At 41.5% G+C, this 17,502-nt stretch overlaps 3 protein-coding genes across 10 annotated transcripts; all 3 read left to right on the forward strand.

Annotated features, from left to right (window-relative positions):
- Window positions 1-771: 771 nt before the first annotated feature.
- Window positions 772-4,380, forward strand: srsf2a (serine and arginine rich splicing factor 2a). Of its 6 annotated transcripts, none has more exons than XR_014621344.1 (4): window positions 772-1,522; window positions 1,986-2,334; window positions 2,742-3,378; window positions 3,922-4,380. XR_014621344.1 is itself a non-coding variant. In XM_084343240.1 (3 exons), exons 1-2 carry the CDS (start codon window positions 1,167-1,169, stop codon window positions 2,308-2,310), a joined length of 681 nt encoding a protein of 226 aa, XP_084199366.1. In that variant the 5' UTR covers window positions 772-1,166; the 3' UTR covers window positions 2,311-2,334; window positions 2,742-4,380. The 6 variants fall into 6 exon arrangements, 3 of the variants coding, with proteins under 3 accessions (XP_084199366.1, XP_084199365.1, XP_084199367.1); XR_014621345.1 differs by having other exon boundaries at window positions 2,742-2,931; window positions 3,286-4,380; XR_014621346.1 differs by having other exon boundaries at window positions 807-1,522; window positions 3,286-3,378.
- Window positions 4,381-5,723: 1,343 nt separating this feature from the next.
- On the forward strand, window positions 5,724-10,935 carry mxra7 (matrix-remodelling associated 7). 3 transcript variants are annotated; one of them, XM_084341604.1, is made up of 5 exons: window positions 5,724-6,131; window positions 7,840-7,920; window positions 8,020-8,053; window positions 8,157-8,262; window positions 10,390-10,935. In XM_084341604.1, exons 1-5 carry the CDS (start codon window positions 5,871-5,873, stop codon window positions 10,502-10,504), a joined length of 597 nt encoding a protein of 198 aa, XP_084197730.1. In that variant the 5' UTR covers window positions 5,724-5,870; the 3' UTR covers window positions 10,505-10,935. The 3 variants fall into 3 exon arrangements, with proteins under 3 accessions (XP_084197730.1, XP_084197729.1, XP_084197731.1); XM_084341603.1 differs by having other exon boundaries at window positions 7,840-8,053; XM_084341605.1 differs by lacking the exon at window positions 7,840-7,920.
- Window positions 10,923-16,054, forward strand: LOC311250184 (alpha-N-acetylgalactosaminide alpha-2,6-sialyltransferase 1-like; the record flags this gene model as incomplete). Its single annotated transcript, XM_084341760.1, has 9 exons — window positions 10,923-10,942; window positions 11,322-11,592; window positions 11,738-11,900; window positions 12,457-12,619; window positions 13,843-13,981; window positions 14,070-14,173; window positions 14,855-14,938; window positions 15,175-15,274; window positions 15,806-16,054. 9 exons carry the CDS (start codon window positions 10,923-10,925, stop codon window positions 16,010-16,012), a joined length of 1,251 nt encoding a protein of 416 aa, XP_084197886.1. The 3' UTR covers window positions 16,013-16,054.
- Between the last annotated feature and the right edge of the window lie 1,448 nt (window positions 16,055-17,502).

A 17,502-nucleotide genomic window follows, 5' to 3' on the forward strand; every position in this document is an offset into this window, starting at 1 on the left:
AGGGGCGCAAAGAGACGCATTTATAAAAAGAGCAAAACCTCAATTTTCACTGACTTTGCTTTTTACAATAGAAATATAATATTTTGTTGTTACGATCATAGTGACATGGACGGATATGCATTTATCCTCATAAATCTGATTTTACTTCTCGCCAAATTTCACATAAATAAAATAAAAAACAAACCCAATTATTTGTGTTTATGAAGGAAATGGAGCAATACATATCAACAGTCTCTTCTGCACAAAACAAAAAGCAGGAAACACAATTATGATCTGAAATATGTTTATTGTTTTTTGTATTTTTTTGTTTTTGTACTTTTATTTCTTTAATTTTTCTGTTAAACTTGTTTCTTTATGCCGTCTTCTTTGTATGTAGCTATGTGATTCCACGTTACCTTTGTCACTGTTTGCTGACAATTTAAAATGAAATTTTAAAAAAGAAAACCTTAATGCATCAGTGTTGAAAGCAAATGTTTTTACATGCGTGTTGCATGCAAAAAGTAAGATTTAGGTAAAAAAAAAAAAAAAAAAAACACTGATCAAAGAATCTGACCAAGGTGGGTTATAATAATGAAAAGATCCATTTTAAAAAAATTTGATTTATAGCGATTCTGAAGCAAACATGTAAAAAAAAATATAAAAAATCATCAAAATATTTGCTGGTTTTCATCATCTCAAAACTCAAAAAATCTTATTTTTTAAATGCTAACTGAAGCTCTTTTTGCAACAAGTGGGGTGATAGTAATCATAACAACGACTTTAAACTCGAAAAATGAGCTTTAATTCTTGATAAATATCTTTTATTATGATTTTTAGTGAAACAAAAGCAGAATAACTGGTGCAACCTTGCCGTCAGTAGCGACTCCCCGCCGCCAGGGGGCAGTGTGACGGTTCATGTGGAGAAAGGCGGACAGTCAAGCAGCCAATCAGAGGAGGCCAGCAAGGGGCGCAAGGAGAGGGGAAAAGGAAGCTTTATTGCCGCCATTTCACGTGAATGTAGCGCGGTAGGTACGACGTCCAGGGCCAAACAATCAAAAAATAAACCTGAATCTGAGTGAACCACACTAACCGGATATTTATTAATTAGCGTTAACGCGTTTAGCTAACAGAAAGGCCTACGGGTTTTCGTCTTTACCGGCCAGCTCTGTTGCTCGGAGACGAAGAAAATGAGCTACGGAAGGCCGCCGCCAGACGTGGAGGGGATGACCTCCCTGAAAGTAGACAACCTCACGTACCGAACCTCGCCGGAGACTCTGCGCCGCGTTTTTGAGAAGTACGGCCGTGTGGGTGATGTGTATATCCCCCGGGATAGGTACACAAAGGAGAGCCGCGGGTTCGCTTTCGTGCGGTTCCTTGACAAGCGCGACGCCGAGGACGCGATGGACGCTATGGACGGCGCGCTGCTCGACGGGAGGGAGCTCCGGGTGCAGATGGCCCGCTACGGACGACCCCCGGACTCCATGTACAGCCGGAGAGGGGCTCCGCAACGCAGATATGGAGGGTATGGGCGCAGAAGCAGGAGGTAATCTTAGTCTAGTTGAGGGACTTGTTAGGGTAGCAGACCACATGGTGTACGCTAGCAGCTACAAAATAAAAGTAGCTTGAAATGAATTCCCGCTCTTTACCGCGTATGCCATGTAAACACTAATGTTTCTCACAGTGTAGCAATACGTTCAGTTTAAAGCTACACTTAAATCATTATAACCCAGCTAACTGCAGGCCTGCAATGTCTTGCATTGACTTCTGTGGTTATATAACAAGTCAGGGCTGATTATTTACAGGCATGTTAATCTGTAAACTGCAGACTTTAATCTATTGATGAGTATTTCTTCATCTACAGTGCAGCTATGTCTCTTTGTGCTGATGTTTAATTGGATATCTGTTCAGTTACAGTTTAACAAAGGAACTTATGGATCTTTACATCTGTTTGTTTTCCATCTGATTTTGGTTAACTGTTTTACTGAAGTCTTTCTCTCCATCCACAGCCGTTCAGCCAGTCCACGCCGCCGCAGACGTAGCAGAAGCCGCTCCAGGAGCCGGAGCCGTTCCCGATCCAGGAGCCGCCACCACTACAGCCGTTCCAGGTCCCGCTCCTACTCCAGATCCAGGTCACGGTCCAGGTCCAAGTCTAAGTCCAAGTCCAGAACCCCCAGGCGAAGCAAGTCGAAGTCTCCCTCCAGGTCACGGTCCCGCTCCAGGTCCAAGTCGAGGAGTCGAACCCCGCAATCCAACAGAGGGTCCAAATCCAGGTCCAGGTCCAAATCCAAGAGTAGGCCTAAATCCCCAGAGGACAACGGAGCAGAGTGTTAATCCAAACTTGGACACAATACGACGGTATTCACGGGAACGGGTGGATTATGTTATTTACTTTAAATATTATACCTGAGGTGGCTGTCTGTCATCACTAGGGTTCGTATTCTGTAGTTTTGTTGCTACATTTCAGTCCTTTGCTCTCAAGCAACAAAGTCTGCAGAATCCTGAAATTGTTTTTAGAAATTAAAATAACATTTGGACGGATGTCCGTTTAACTTCTGCGCGTGCTTTACTTTGCCTGCATTTCTGGCCAAACTAAAGCACACACAGGCAACAGCAGATTTGGGTTGATGTGGCCTACTTTATCATAAATTTTAAAATAGGGGGGTGTTAATCACATTTGTGCTCAATCTGAGTGTGCATGGGAGGGACGTGGGGGAGTGCTTCCTTCAAAACGTTCACCTAAATGTGGAATTCTTTCCTCCAAGCTGCGGAGTCCTGTTTGCAAAGGGAGGAGGAGGAGGAGGAGATGGGGGTGTGGCAGTGTGAGAGCAGTTAGTGTGTGACCCGCCCATGTGACCTGCCTGTTGCTGAGAGCGATGGCAGTTGCTAAGGAGCAGGTCACCAAAGGCAGCGGTGGTTCGGGCTGTCAGTTGGTGTATGAGGTGGTGTGGTGAGGTACGTTCACGGGGATCACAGGCAGATGCACTGAGCACTGTTCCCACCTGTGCCTGTGGTTTCCCTCCGCCTCTCACAAAGGGTACGGACCCCGAGGTTTGTTTTTCACATATGCCGGAGTGTAAGAGTCTGTTTAGACCTAGCTTTTTGGGAGAGGGGACCAAGAAAGGTTTGTAAACAAATGTGGAAATTTCTAGAAATGTTAGGTATATTACACTAAGATGGATGTCCATAAATGTTACTGTCAGGGGAAAAAGATCAGACCATTACTGCATTAAATATCCAGTGTGAGCTGCAGGAGTTGGGAGCTGTTTTGTTTTGCTCTTGTCAACTCTGCTCTCTCTTTCCTTCCAGATCTCAGATGATCGAGCCTTTGCTGAGGACATCAGGAAGAGTCTCACATTGAGCAAGTGGACTCCACTATTACCACTGAATGCAGACTGAAAGGTTATTGGAGCTTGGTCTAAAAGTGTTTTAAATGTTTCATTTGACTTAATTTGCCTAAACAAATTCTGTAACTTTTATGTGGTCATCGTTTGTAAAGCTGAGCATACTGAAAGGGATTTGTAAGATTGTTTTTTGTTTTGTTTTTGTTTTTTTGTCCCTCCTTTTTTAAATTGGGTTTTTTGGATTAAATTTGTACACATTCATAAAAAAAAAATTTTTTTTTTGGTTAAAATAGATTTAACAAAATCCCTTGTTTACTCTTTCTAGATGGAAATGAAAGAGTTTGATTTGATGTAGAAAAGGGCTCCATGTTGGGATGTTCAGAGCGTTAGAGCTATGTTAATACCACTCATTGGGGAAAAATGGCTTACTGTACAGTTACATAAAAACAAAAATTATAGTATCGTAGTGCCACTTAATTTGTGAATTGCTAATCCAGCAGTATAGCATTTTTCTTTTCTGTCAAATCTCTTTTTTTCTGTCTAGTAAAAGTTGCTTTCCTATGACTCTAACCCTCTTTCTTGTGTATCTTTTGTGCACTAGGCGCAGTTGTGTAGCAGTTGAGTAATGCTGGTTAGCTGTTAAGATGCGGTGCAGTGCGGTGGTGACATGGTGTGGCGTGTTGCGGTGCTGAGTGCCCGGCGCTGTTCCGGGGCTCGACCCTCCGCTGCCGTTTGCCGGTTTGTAAGCTCACAGGTGTGGCAGATCAACCATCCTCTCCTGTCTTGTGACCTCTCCTTCCCTCCATGTGCTGTACAGATTCTCTCCTCCTTCCTTTTCTCTTTATTCTCCCTCCTCTCCTTCTACCCCCCTCTGTGGTTTATCCACTGTTAATAATTGGTTTTGCTCGCTTTTTGAAAATTGGGTCCAGTGTGACTCCTAGTGAAGGGTTTAAAGGCAGTTCAGACTGCCAATTTATGTGTATTGCATTCCTCTGTGAATCTCTCAATTGTCTTGTAATTGCTTCAGGTGAATGCGAATAAACATCTTTGTTCTAAAGTTGTTGATGTGAATTTTGTCTTTATTTTCTTGCACTGTGTAATCTATGGAAAAATAACTGTCGGCCAAACCAGTGAAATTACCCATGAAGTTCTTATCCAGTGTTGCTATATGCACATTGATCTGCAGCAGTCTAGAACAATACGATAAAGATGGGATAGACGCTACAATTGAAGTGATAAAGTAACTCTCTTAATGGCTAAATTTATTCTTTAATCATCTCTGTAGACTGGAAATGGGTGTTAATTTGTCGATTAATTACCCAATCATTTCACATGCACTTGCACATGGTTTGTAAAGTTACTAAAGCTGTCGGATTGCTATGCAGTAAATAGTTCCCTATGAAATGTGGTGGAGTAGAAGCAGAAAGTCGTATTAAAAGACTCATGTAACTAACAGTATCGGCAAAATGTACTTAAAAGTATGAAATGTACTCATTCTGCAGTAGGGGTGCAGTGGGACCTGTTTTACCAGATTAACAGACTGGATTAATATTACTCCAGTGATGGAATGAAATTAAATACATCTACTCAAGTACTTTACATAAGTGCAGTTTTGAGGCCCTTGTATTTGTATTTCCGTTTTCAGTTACTTTATACTTCTATTCCACTACATTGTAGAGGCAAATAAAGTACTTTATACTCCCCTTTAAACAATTCCCCATATACTTCAGCTGTGCTGTGGAGCTCCAGAAATGTTTTGTGGACTATGAAACTTCACCTGACTTAACATCAGCATGAGGGTGAGGAGATAATGACTGAATTTTCTTTTTTGGGTGAACTGTTCCTTTAAGATTTTTCTTTATTCGTCTTTCTTGCTCTTGGCTGTTCATTGCCCACATTATCACAGAAACATAAATGTTTATTTTTTCTATAAGTTAATAAACAAGTTGCTCTCAGGAAAATAAGGTCCCCAGAACACTGAAGCTATAAAGGTGGCAGGGTCCGCCACATATAAACAAAGTGAAACCGTATGAGATTGTGTTGTCCTTTAAGGTCAGCTTGAGTTTGTTTATATAGTTTGTTTAGGTCAATGAAGATAAAACTACACGGTGCTCTTTTAAAACCCCTCCTGCAGGTTTTCAGGCTGACCGGAAGGGGGCGCCCTCAGGTGAGGACAACTTTCCCTGTGAAATCCTGCTTGACTTTCTCGCCCTGCAGCTGCGGGACACGCGTCCTGTCACAAACCATCTTGATCTCAGAGGCGGCCAACGCTCCTCTGATGGGATTAACGGGAAAAGTGAGGAGCCGAGCACGTTGCAGGAGGCCGTGGCCGCCACACCTGACGTGTCCGGCGGTGTCAGGGAGAGGGGTTGGGGGGGGGCGGGGCCGGAGGATGTGACGTCAGCGCTCGGACACCGTCCATATCCCGTAAGTGCTGCTCGTTAACGCTGATGTTTAGCGAGGATTATTACAAGCAGCGGGGATGGACAGCGTGTGAGTGGATGCAGGTGAAGACGCAGTGAAGACAAGAGGAGCCCCGGGACACCAGCCATGGAGCTGACCTTCATACTCTCAGCTGCTATTTTCACGCTGCTCGCCATCGTGGTCGCCACCTCGCTCCTGAACGGATCCTCCTCGTCGTCCTCGGCGGACCTCGCCGGCGCGCGGCGGTACTTCGGTTCGGGATCGGAGCAGCCGAAGCAGAACGGCCACGTACCCGACAACAAGAAGAAGCAGGAGGCGCCGGACGACTGGTGCGACCTCAGCGGCAGCTCACACGATCACTGGGATGTAGTGAAATCTGTGCAATCAGTAAGTCGGCTTGTTTACACTCACACAGGAGGCTGAGTGTGTGTTTGTTTTACTGTTTGACCACGCAAATCTGTCTTAATCTGTGTTTACTGGCTCTACATGTCCAGTCAGAGGGGGAAGAAGCATCTAATCCTTAAGGAAAAGCTGCAGGGCTGTAATGGAGGAGAAAAAAACTGCAGAGGAATCATGAAAATGTGTGTTATGATGGTGTTAGTCTCACATAATCCAATATCTGACTGTGCAAACTGATAATATGATACATTTAGTGGAGAAAGAAGTTCACTATTTGGAGGAAAATAAGCAGGAGTGGAGGACATGTTTACAGGAAGTAACAGCAGCAATCCCACAATAAAATACTCAAGTCCTGCATATAAAAGTATAAATCAAAAGTTAAAGTGCTCTTAACCCTATCAGGCTGCTTTTTATTATTACGATGTTATTACTTGTACTTAACATGTAAGCAGCATTTTAATGTAGCTGGACCAGATGAAGCTTATTTCATCATATGTTTTGTATGCATGTTAATTAATAAGCTGATCAACAGGAAATTAGCAACCGAGACTTTTGATAGAAGTTGTTTTTTTGTACATTTTTGGACTGTTTGGATGCAACAGATCAAGACATCTGAAGACGTCTCACTGGGCTCTTGGAGTCTAGGATGGACATTTTTCCCTATCAGCTGATCAATCAATGATACAAATAATAACTGTTGCTGTCAAACAAAAAGTACAACCTTTACCTGTTGGATTAGGGTTGTGGAGTATGTGTCAACTAGCATATAATGGAGCTACTCGAGTGAAGTACCTCAGAGATCGACGTCCCACTCTGCTGTGTTGGCGTGCTCAAAAATAACAGAGCAGAGAGGAGGAATTAAACATCTTTGCTCTGTTGTGACTTTAAGCCTCAGTTGGTATCAATAGATAGAAAGCAGCCACACTCTTATTTTGAAAAGGGTGCTTTGGATGAGCAGCCTCTACTCCACTCAGGCAGCTGTCATCATGACCCTCCTTGACCTGTTTTCAGCGTCTTAAACGCCGGTTGAGGATGCATGTAGAGGGTCTTTAAATTGAACAAAACAAGGCAATGACAGAGAGGTCAAATCAGCACCCAAGGGAGCAAAGTGTGAAAAGATAACCTCGGCCTTCTTACAGCACAGCTGCGCCAAGTGTAGGCCAGATCAGCATCCAGGAGAGGTGAGAAACACAGGTAACACGAGGAGTTAAGCGATTATCTAATGCAAGCCTCTCTACGAGGACGTACACACATATTTCAGACTAGAGGTTTTGGGGTAAACTTGATAAAAAATGATGGTCAGGGGCTCCAGACTAACTTTTTACACTGGTTGCACCGGTGCGCATTCATTCAGGTGCACTCAAGAGTATCCTACATTTAAATTTAATTTCTTAACACATTATGTAAATGGTTGTAAACAGGAATAAAGGTGCAGGTTAATGTTTTTCTTCATTTAAATCACAGCAAACGCAACAAGAAATTGAGATAACCCTTAATTGTCACAGTGTTTTTCTGTGTGTTACTGTGGAAAAAAGTCTGTTTGTTAAATTTTTTGTTGCTTTGCTTGTTAAAAAATATTTAATTAATTTTCTAATCTGACCTGCTAAATATCAGGCGTACTGGTGCAACCACTGGAAATGTTTAGTCGCACTGATGGTGTAATGTGTCGTCACCTGACCGCTTAACTCTCTGACAGGAGGAGGCACAGCCCCACGCTGACTCCGAAGAACAGGAAACACCAGAGGAGCACTCCTCCTCCACGTCCATGAGCTTAGAGGTAGACTCGTCGTCCGATGCCTCCTCGGTGCGGAGCCGTAGGTCATTCATCGGGCTCTCTGATAAGGAGCTCCTAAAGTGTGCTTTCTCTCACCCCCAGACCGAAGGAGCCACAGAGAGCCCAGACATCAACGGTGAGCAGTTTTGAAAGAGTTGCGAGTTAAACTTCTGAAATATATACACTGCATGTCATTGGTTAGTGTGGATTTCTAATCAGCGTTTGTTCTGTTTCATCAGATAAACTGGAGCCAAATGACGACTGCCTGAAGTACCTGCCTGGAAAGGCGCGATCCCACCACTTGGAGATGATGATGTCCACAGAGGAGCTGGAGGAGGAGCAGAGGTCAGTGAAAACTACAAATATGGCGGCCCACTTTCTGCGCACTTTAGAATAAGCCGATGATGACACAAATTAGGTGACGAGACCCTAATGCCTCAGCAGTCCTGATCAATTAAAGAGCTAGCTTAAAAGACACGCAAAGTGTTAGTCTGGAGGAGGATTTTCTACAACCTGGCAACCCAAAACCTGCTCTTATTAACAGACCCTAACAAATGATGTGTTGAACATTGATGACAGCTTTATAAAACAGGGCTCCAGACTGACATTTTACACTGGTGGCACCTAATATTTTCATGTACATGTGCTCAATAACACATTTTAATTTACTTTCTTAATAAATAATGTAAGTGATTGTAAACATAAATGTATTCAAAGGTAACTGTCTACACACCTAGTTGGTGTTATAAATGTTTTCATAGTCTAAATGTTTTTTAATCTGACCTGTTGAATATCAGGCGCACCGGTGCGACCAGTGAAAATGTTCGTACAACAAATGTACTCATGGTTACTGTGCTCCCTGATCTACTCGATATCCCCCTCCGTTCTCCCAAGACAGAACAATAATGTTTCCTTTGCCAAAGCTTCCCTGAAAATCTGATGTTTCTATTTAATCAAACAAAATTAAATGAAGTTCTCAGTGTTCCCACGTAGCCTCTCTGCCCTCTGACCTGTTCTTCCTCCCTCTAATCTCTCCTACGCTGGCTTCACGTGTGTTTTTGTGCTGCTACCGTTTCACTCAGAGCCTTTCTCCACGTTTAGCTGCTGTATCATCCGTTCTCTTCAGGCTAGACTGAGTAAGGCCAGATTGAGTCTCTGCCAGGCATTAGCTGCAGGATGAATGACACGAGACTTAAGCAAACCACTCGAAGCGTTTGGTGGCTGCTGAGTGACAAAAATAGGATACGCAGAACAGAAACGTGCTCTTATCATTGCAGGATACTGTCCGACTTTAACTGTCTGTGTGAGTTATTTTCACCCGTTTATCTAAACGGGGTCACTTTTTGGCCATTGCGCGAAAACTACACGCTTTCTATCCACAAGTGGCCATGAAGCGACCTATGTAAACTGTGCAGTGTTGCTTACCTGATACCCACCCCCTGCTGCAACCATTATTCCACATTAGATGTGTGATTCTCAGGTGTCACAGCAGGTGTTGATTGTCGTCACCTCTGACTGAAGAGTGTTAGTTAATCCTCTGAGGACTCTCCTCTGTCCTGCCACAAGGAGGAGTCGGTGTACTGCACCAGTGGTACCTGAGCTGATGAGGCAGTGACCTCCAGAACTGTTCAGTCACTCAGGAATCGAGTGGGTGAAGGGAGAGTTGGAGGTTTATACTTTTATGAGAGAATATATCTTTAATTGTTGCAACTGATGTCAGGTAGATAGACAGTTGGGATTTTATCAGAGTGGCACTGGTAGAGGATCCTCGTATTTAACGTGGCGGTGGGTGGACCAATAATCAACAAAGCTATTTAAAAAAATGTCATTATTAAATATTAAACAGGATCTTTCACTTCCTGGATGTGTGGCCCATATTTACCAGGAGTTTCTGCTGGGTGTGGAATTGTGTGCTGTTCTTCACAGGTGTGAATGATTAACTTTCACGTGTCGGAGGATGTTTACACCTGACGTTAACGTCTGACTATGGTTATCCAATCACAAGTGGACATCTCATGATCAGATCTCACTTCTCTGCTCTATATGCAAGTAAACGCTCACAGCGACTCAAGTTGTTAACTCACACAGCAGCTCTGATAATGTCGGTTTTCTGCGTTGTTTGAGCTGCAGTTTTGTGGCGAAACTATCTTCAGCCTCTCTCCCAGTCTTCTGCTGCTCCTGTCTGGCTCACTCTTCCTCCGAGCCTCTTCGCTGCAGGAGTGTCTCCTGTAATTGTACAAAGTCCAATCATTCATTGCCAAAGACAGTTCATGGCTACTTTTTGGACGTGCTTAGCTCATGGCCAGCTCCTTTTATTTTTACTGTAGAAGGAAAAGCACATCAGACATCAGATGTATTAATTAAAGGACACTGTTTAAATCATCTTTGTCTTGTCCCTAGTTGGGGCCCAACAGTGTGAGGGATTTTTTTTTCTTTCACTCCTCAACGTTCCTTTGACGTCTGTCTTCCCAGGGTGCAACGCGAGCAGCTGTCCGCCATCTTCCAGCTGCTGAAAGACAACAAGGAGACATTCGGGGAAGTGTCAGAGGGAGACATGGAGGAGCAGCTCCGACTCTACTCCATCTGAGACTCCTCTCTGACTCGTCATGTTGCCATCCAGCCTCCGATCACGCTCTTTACCCTGAGCGCTACTGAAGGACTTTAATAAACTCGTTCACAGTGTTCCACACAGCTGTACAGTCCACTCGACAACCATTCTTTTTAATATGAATTACCTTGTTTGTTGTTTTGTGTTGTTTTGTTGCCGTCCCGTCTACATGAAGACCAAAGAAGCTGGACTTTTTGCAGCACAGAGCAGGATATTCTAGCTACAAAAAAAGGACTAAAAGGGATTACATTAGTTTTATATTATAATAAAAGAAGAAAATGTTCATTTATTATGTGACTTTTTAAAAAAATCAACATTGTTATCATTGAATCTGTAACAGGGACAAATCCTGTAAAGCTTCCTCTGGAAAATTTCTCCACAGTTGTGTAATAAAACAATGATACAGTATTGTAAAAGGTGTGTGTGTGTTTCCTTGTGCACCGTATCAGTCAAGTGTAACAGCCCAGCCCATTCCCTCTTTATGACAAGTACCTCAGGTGGCCTTTCAACCAGGGCACAAACTACAGACACTCTGTTTTAATGAACAGCTAACACCTCCAGGCCTTGGAGATGTTGCGCCGGACCTCCAGGATTTTTTCTTTGCTGCTTCTGATCTCAGTTGCCACTTTATTTTTAGTTTTATCATGGGGACTTTTGTCAAAAAACAGGTAAGTTGTGTTTATTCCAGGGAAATGTCCATTTTTAATCAGTTGCTGATTCTGTTGATTTTTTTGTGTATCAGCACAATTCATTAGTGATGATTCTGTTGCTTTTTTGTCAAATGTTTCCATCTCAGCTGGTCCACTTTCTCGAGAAAAGTCCCACACAGCGGTGAGGACAGTTTACTTGACAGTGACGACAAGTCTGGGAATATAAATGGAAACTCAACACCAGCTTCATCTGTGTTTACAACAACACAAAAAGCAAAAAATGATCAAACGTCAGCGTCCACGCACGCCGCCGTGGGTGAGACTCCCATGCCCATTCTTGCCAGAGAATCCTTCAAAAAGCTTCCTCAGTGGGACTTTGAGGATGTTTATAACCGGGACGCTCCACCCAGACACACTGTAAGCATGTTATGACAAGATCGGACTGAGTCAAAATAAATGTGTTAACTTAGTGGGAGTAAGTATATGTGGCTGGTGTCAGCACAGCCACATATTCAGTTGTGTGTTGTTTAACCCTATGTCATACTTTGTCCCACGTTCTCAGACGTGTGCCCAGTCTGTGCAAAACTCTGAGGATGAGAGCTTCAGGAAGGCTTTCCTTCCCAACATTCGGCTGTTTCTGCACAAAGACGACATCAACATGAGCGAGTGGAACCGACTTTCACACTTTAACAACCCTTTTGGATTCATGGGCTTCAAGTATGACGGTAGGTGTTGGTCTGCGTCTGTGTGAGACAGACACCAAGTGAGTCAAGACTGTATTTCATAATCAATGTGGTTGCTGTGTAAAATGTTATGGAAATCAGTTCCTGCCATGCAAAGAAAAACAATATGATGAAAACTGTGCTTGAAGAAGAATTCAGAGATAAAAGTCGTAGTTATGAGATAAAACATCATAATCATGAGATGGAAGGCCACTAACTTCATGGCTAATTGAGCTAATTAGCTAAAGTCAAAGATGGCAAAGAGCATAATGATATATTTTTGGTGCTAACTTTGGATTCGGGCCATGTCTTACAAATAACACCTTTAACATGTGAACGAGAACGATGAACCCACAGAGATCGCCCACTTGAATATCTGCAGTTTCCCTTGGTTTTACAGAGCTTTCTGCCGTCTTTCAGCTCCCTGTTTTGGTTTTATGCATATGAAGAATATTGATTTTTATAGCTGCTTTAAGTATAACACTTTTGCAAACAAATATTTTTGTTATAAACTATTTTGCATCTTGTGTTTTGCACGTTTTGTTCTGTTGGTCTGCAGATGTGATGGGGTCAGTGAAGTTGATCCCAAAGCCAAAGCAGCCCCTGCTCGATACAAAGCCAGGCGGTGACGGGTGTGTGCGCTGTGCTGTGGTGGGCACTGCGGGGATCCTCAATGGCTCTAAAATGGGGAAAGAAATCGATGCTCACGATTACGTTTTTAGGTGAGAATGAAGGCGGGGACAAGCCTGTCGACGTGTCTTTTATCCTGTTGTAATGTTTGATTTCATTGTATACTACTGTTAGCTTAACTTTTCAGTGTATTTAGAAATATTTGCTTTGTTAGTCAGTGTACTCTACACAGTCCATCGGTACTCTCTGAGTTCTCAGGAGCCTTTCATATCAGGTGGACCATGAAATGTTGCAAGTGCAACGTTTGTGCACAGATGCTTCCTTGTCATAACATGTTGACCAAAGCTACAGAAGCTCCTCAATGTCACTCACATGCTTCATCATCTAAAACTGTTCAAAGAAGTTACCGTATACTTCATTTATAAAGCATATAAAAGAAACCAATACCGTCGGTCTATTCACTCTGATGTCGGTCAACAAATAGGTGAACACTTAACGTCATGACAGCAGAAATGCATAAAGAAACATAAAAAGCTAAATAAATGCATAATTTTTTTAATTATATTTTGGTGCATTTGATTTAGTTTTTTTTGTTGGCAGCTCAGGTCTACCAATAGTGGGTTTTAAACTACAAATGTTATAATGTGGTCTGGAAGGAGAAAATGAAGAGAAATCCCTTTTTCTCGAATGGATATCTTTAGGGGGGGGCAACTTTATTTACAGTGTGTTTTGTCACCTTTTTTGGCAGATAAATTAACCTCAAAGCACGAGTGTAAGGAGGTGGAGAAAGAGTCTGTAACCATAACTGTAAAAAAGAAAAGTGCACAAGTGAAAAGGCAACCTGATGAACTCATAAACAAAAGATTCCCAAGGCCGAATTTTCCTGCATAACTCACACGATATTATCAGAGGCTGCAGTCAGGTCTTGCACAAACACTTTACTTAATCCCTCTTTAACTGTCTGGCACTGCATACTGTAATCAAATGATTTGGTGAAGTGAACAGTAAACAAAGACTGACTTATGTTCATGCTGCAGAGGATTTTTAACCAGCCTGGAGCTATGTATCCACTTCCACACACCTCAGTAACTATGACATAGTATTATTTTCTCCATATTTTAACACAATATCTTTTAACAACACTCAATACAGATGTGCTTGTATAACCTGCCTTTTGACCTCAGTCAGAGTCCTCAGTCATAAACTTGATTCAGATCGTTTGTATCATATCAGTTAGTTTTTAAGTAAATGATTATTCAACCACGTGTCGATTTTATGGAGGCTATGCCCACATTTGGATGTGTCTGTGCGGCAGGATGAACGGTGCAGTCATCAGAGGTCACGAGGAGGACGTAGGAAACAGAACATCGGTGTACGTCCACACGGCCCACGCCATCACTAGGTCGTTGAGTGTGCTCAAGAAGTACGGATACACATCTGTCCCTAATGACGAGGTACTGAAACTCAGCTGGCAACAATAATGTAATGTTTAAACCCCACACGTACAAACTCCACTCATCTGTCAACCTCTTGTGCCTGCAGGGTATAAAATACGTGATGATTCCTGAGGGGATGAGAGATTTCTATTGGCTCGAGGGTCTTTTCAAAGGAGATAAAGTCTCAGCTGGACAGTATCACAACATGCAGTGAATATCTCTCTATGTACATATATATATTATTATATTATTAGAATTATTAGCATTCTTCTAACAACTGAAGTAGATGGAGACTGAAGAAGAAGATAAAGTGGCTCCATACAGGCGTCATCCATGTCCCCTAAAGCCCCAAAATCCCAAATTGATTGGAAAAGACGTTTTTTAACCCCTTCTTTAAGACATAATCAAGTCTGAAGCTTAACCACCCATGACTGAATTTTTATTTTTCGGGTCAACTTAACATTTTACACTTTACACATGTGTTTGAACTGAATTATAAAACGTATGTATGTAGTTGTATGTCAGTGTTTTAGCACAGAAAATAAGGAAATAGCTACGTACAATTTACTTTTAAAAGAAGGCAAATAAAGTATAAAAATGTAGTTTTGTTCTCTAACAGTGGCACGCTTAAAACTCAATAAAATGGATCATTAACTGACATCTTCAGACTAAACTGTGTATTTAAGTGCCGACATCCACCCACATGCTAACAGCTGCCAACAATAACAGAAGCAGACAAAGTCCTGAGTCATCCCAACCAAACTGTAACTTCAATGGCAAACTTTATCCTTATTTTGCCTCAAGGTGCAGCACAGACAAGAACTAACAAAGCCCAATTTTCATCACAACATTCTTTCATAATCTTTGACTCTTGTATTTTTAACCCTCCAGGCCGAGGATGTACTACGGCGGGCAGTACGATGAGAGCCGCTTCTATGTTCTGACCCAGGATTTCCTCAGATACGTACGGAACAGGTCATCCTCTTTTTATTTTTTTACTTATTAAGACTTATAATAATAATAATGATAACTACTTTAATTGTATAGCGCTTATCGTGCACAGATAAATCCCAAAGTGAAGCAAATGAAATTCTCAGGTCTTTTACCATCTTTAAAAAACCTGTGTTAGTTTAATTTAATCACTTTGGAGTCTGTAGTTTGTCTCGTCACATAGGTAAAATACTTGTTTCTCATTGTTTGGCATCGTTCAGGTTCTTAAAGTCTGCTACTCTGAACACTCCACACTGGCCAATAGTCAGACCGACCAACGGGGCGTTCACTCTCTTCCTGGCTCTGCACACCTGTGACATTGTAAGTTAATATGACTTGTCAACATGTTATCTATAGGTATCCAAATCCGGAGCTTGCAGGCGATTAGCTTAGCTTGGCATGAAAACTGGAAACAAGGGAAAACAGCTGCCTACCAACACCTCTAAACCTCACTAATTAACATAGTCTGCCTTGTTTGTGTAAGTGTTTTACTGGGGGTTATGAGTGGGACTATTTCTTGGCCGGGTGCAGTGATTAGCTCTAGACGCCACACATTGTCGTCTTTAGATTTCAGTGTCTGAGATGTAATGTGTTAATTAGTGAGCTTTATGTGCCGGTTGGAAGATTTTGTTCCCTTTAGACCGAGCCATGCTAACTGTTTCCCCCTGTTTCCAGTCTTTACGCTAAGCTAGGCTAATCACCTGCTGGCTATAGCTTCTAATTTTTCAGACAGACATGAGAGTGGTATGGATCTTCTCATCTAACTCTCAGGAAGAAATTGAATATGTTTATTTCTCAAAATGTTGAACTTTTATTCAAACCTGTTCTCTGTTTTTGTCTTTCTTACTGCAGGTATCCGTGTATGGATTCATGACTGAGAACTACAAGAAATACTCTAACTACTATTTTGAGAGGAGTAAAACAAGAGTTATTTTCTATATCAACCACGACTATATCCTAGAGAAGAATCTGTGGGCAAAACTACACAACAGCAAAATAATTCGGCTTTATCAAAGAGCAGACTCAGAAACAGGGAAAGAAGAGCTGAAGCCACACTGATACACTGAGAATGGGAGTATCAAGGTCAAGAATCGAGGTCATTTTATAATATGAGAATATATATGTTTAGTGTTTACATTTTTTTGGAAAACCAGAAAAGGGAGTTTTTTTATTAACGAATATCAAACCCAGTGAGACGATGTCTGACTGACAGTCTCTTATTAAGGTATTTTTTAACCTTAGTAAGCCATTTTTAAAATGCAATCTACCCTCGTTGAGGTAAACAAGAAGTAACACCCCACCGCACAGTTCAGTTTAACACCATCACAAACTACAGCCTCCAAAGTGAACAGAAAGTTGAATCAATACCTCTTTAATAACCGTTTCAGCAAAGAGCTGACATAACAAGCTTAACGCGGTAGGATTGTTAGGGCTGTTGTATTAGACTGCATTATTTTTGCCTAATTTTAGCAACTTGCTCATTCTAATTGCAGATGCAGAGTCATTCAATATTAATGTAACAATATAAAAAAGTACCAAATAAAGAAATAAAACCACTGAATAGAAGGACAGACATGTTTAGGATAGCACAGCTGCAGGGTTAAAAATTCACTGCAACAAAGTTACAATAGCTTATGAACCTGCAGTGACAAAAAAGCAGTACCACAAAAAAAGACACATAGCTTAATGCCAGCCAGCATTCAGAAACATGTTTCAGCTTTCTCCTGCGCACACATCTCATGATGACTTAGTTATGAAGTAAAAATATGGTTGCATGAACAGCGGTATGTGGAAGTGTGTAATAATATATTCCTCTATGCACATTGGTGTATTGCACATTCTGGGGATAATGCAAATATAAATATATATCACGTACTGTACTGTACTGTATGGCTGCTTGTTTCCTATTATTGTTTTTCTATTCTTTTCTGGAGTTTATTATTTATGTTTTAAAAGGGCTACAAATAGTTCCTCCTCTTTGGTGTTTGTTTTTCAATAAATTCATCTTTATAATTCTTTCTTTGTCTTATAATTCTTTGTTGTTTGTTGGTTTTGAATGACCTTTCTCCATACTGCTGGAGGGATTGCTAGAAACTTTTGTCCGCCTCAAGTTGACTGAACAACTTGGTGAGCACATTGGTATGCTGATACTGTTTGTGTCAAAAAGGCCAAAACCAAAAAGTGTGATTGTTTAGAACAAATAACCATGTGTTAAATTAAATTAAATGCTTTGAAACATAATATAGCCTACCAGAAATCTCAAATCTACTGCTAAGAACCACCTCTAGTCTCAGTTTGCTACCACTCAGCTTGACAAATAGTTTTTCTACTACCTGTGTTTAATAAATAATAAAGTATAGTGTTTGTAAAAGGTATTCAAAGAAAAAAATATTGACATTTGATGACATAAAGAACATTTGTTGTGATATTCTCTCCGTTTAATGACGATGACTACGGTAATTGTCATTAAATTGACCATTACTATATTTTGATGAATATCTTTCAGTGCATTTACCACCATAAAAATGAAACCCAATATTATTATTTTT

The sequence above is a fragment of the Pagrus pagrus genome (assembly GCF_965226575.1).
Source record: "Pagrus pagrus genome assembly, chromosome: 21".
In the NCBI taxonomy this organism is placed as follows: Eukaryota; Metazoa; Chordata; class Actinopteri; order Spariformes; family Sparidae; genus Pagrus; species Pagrus pagrus.

Coding starts and splice junctions, on each gene's coding strand:
- mxra7 (XM_084341603.1), top strand. CDS start 5,871: ATGGAGCTGACCTTCATACTCTCAGCTGCTATTTTCACGCTGCTCGCC. Junction 8,054..8,156: donor AGAGAGCCCAGACATCAACG/GTGAGCAGTTTT, acceptor CTGTTTCATCAG/ATAAACTGGAGCCAAATGAC. Junction 8,263..10,389: donor GAGCTGGAGGAGGAGCAGAG/GTCAGTGAAAAC, acceptor CTGTCTTCCCAG/GGTGCAACGCGAGCAGCTGT.
- srsf2a (XM_084343240.1), top strand. CDS start 1,167: ATGAGCTACGGAAGGCCGCCGCCAGACGTGGAGGGGATGACCTCCCTG. Junction 1,523..1,985: donor TATGGGCGCAGAAGCAGGAG/GTAATCTTAGTC, acceptor CTCCATCCACAG/CCGTTCAGCCAGTCCACGCC.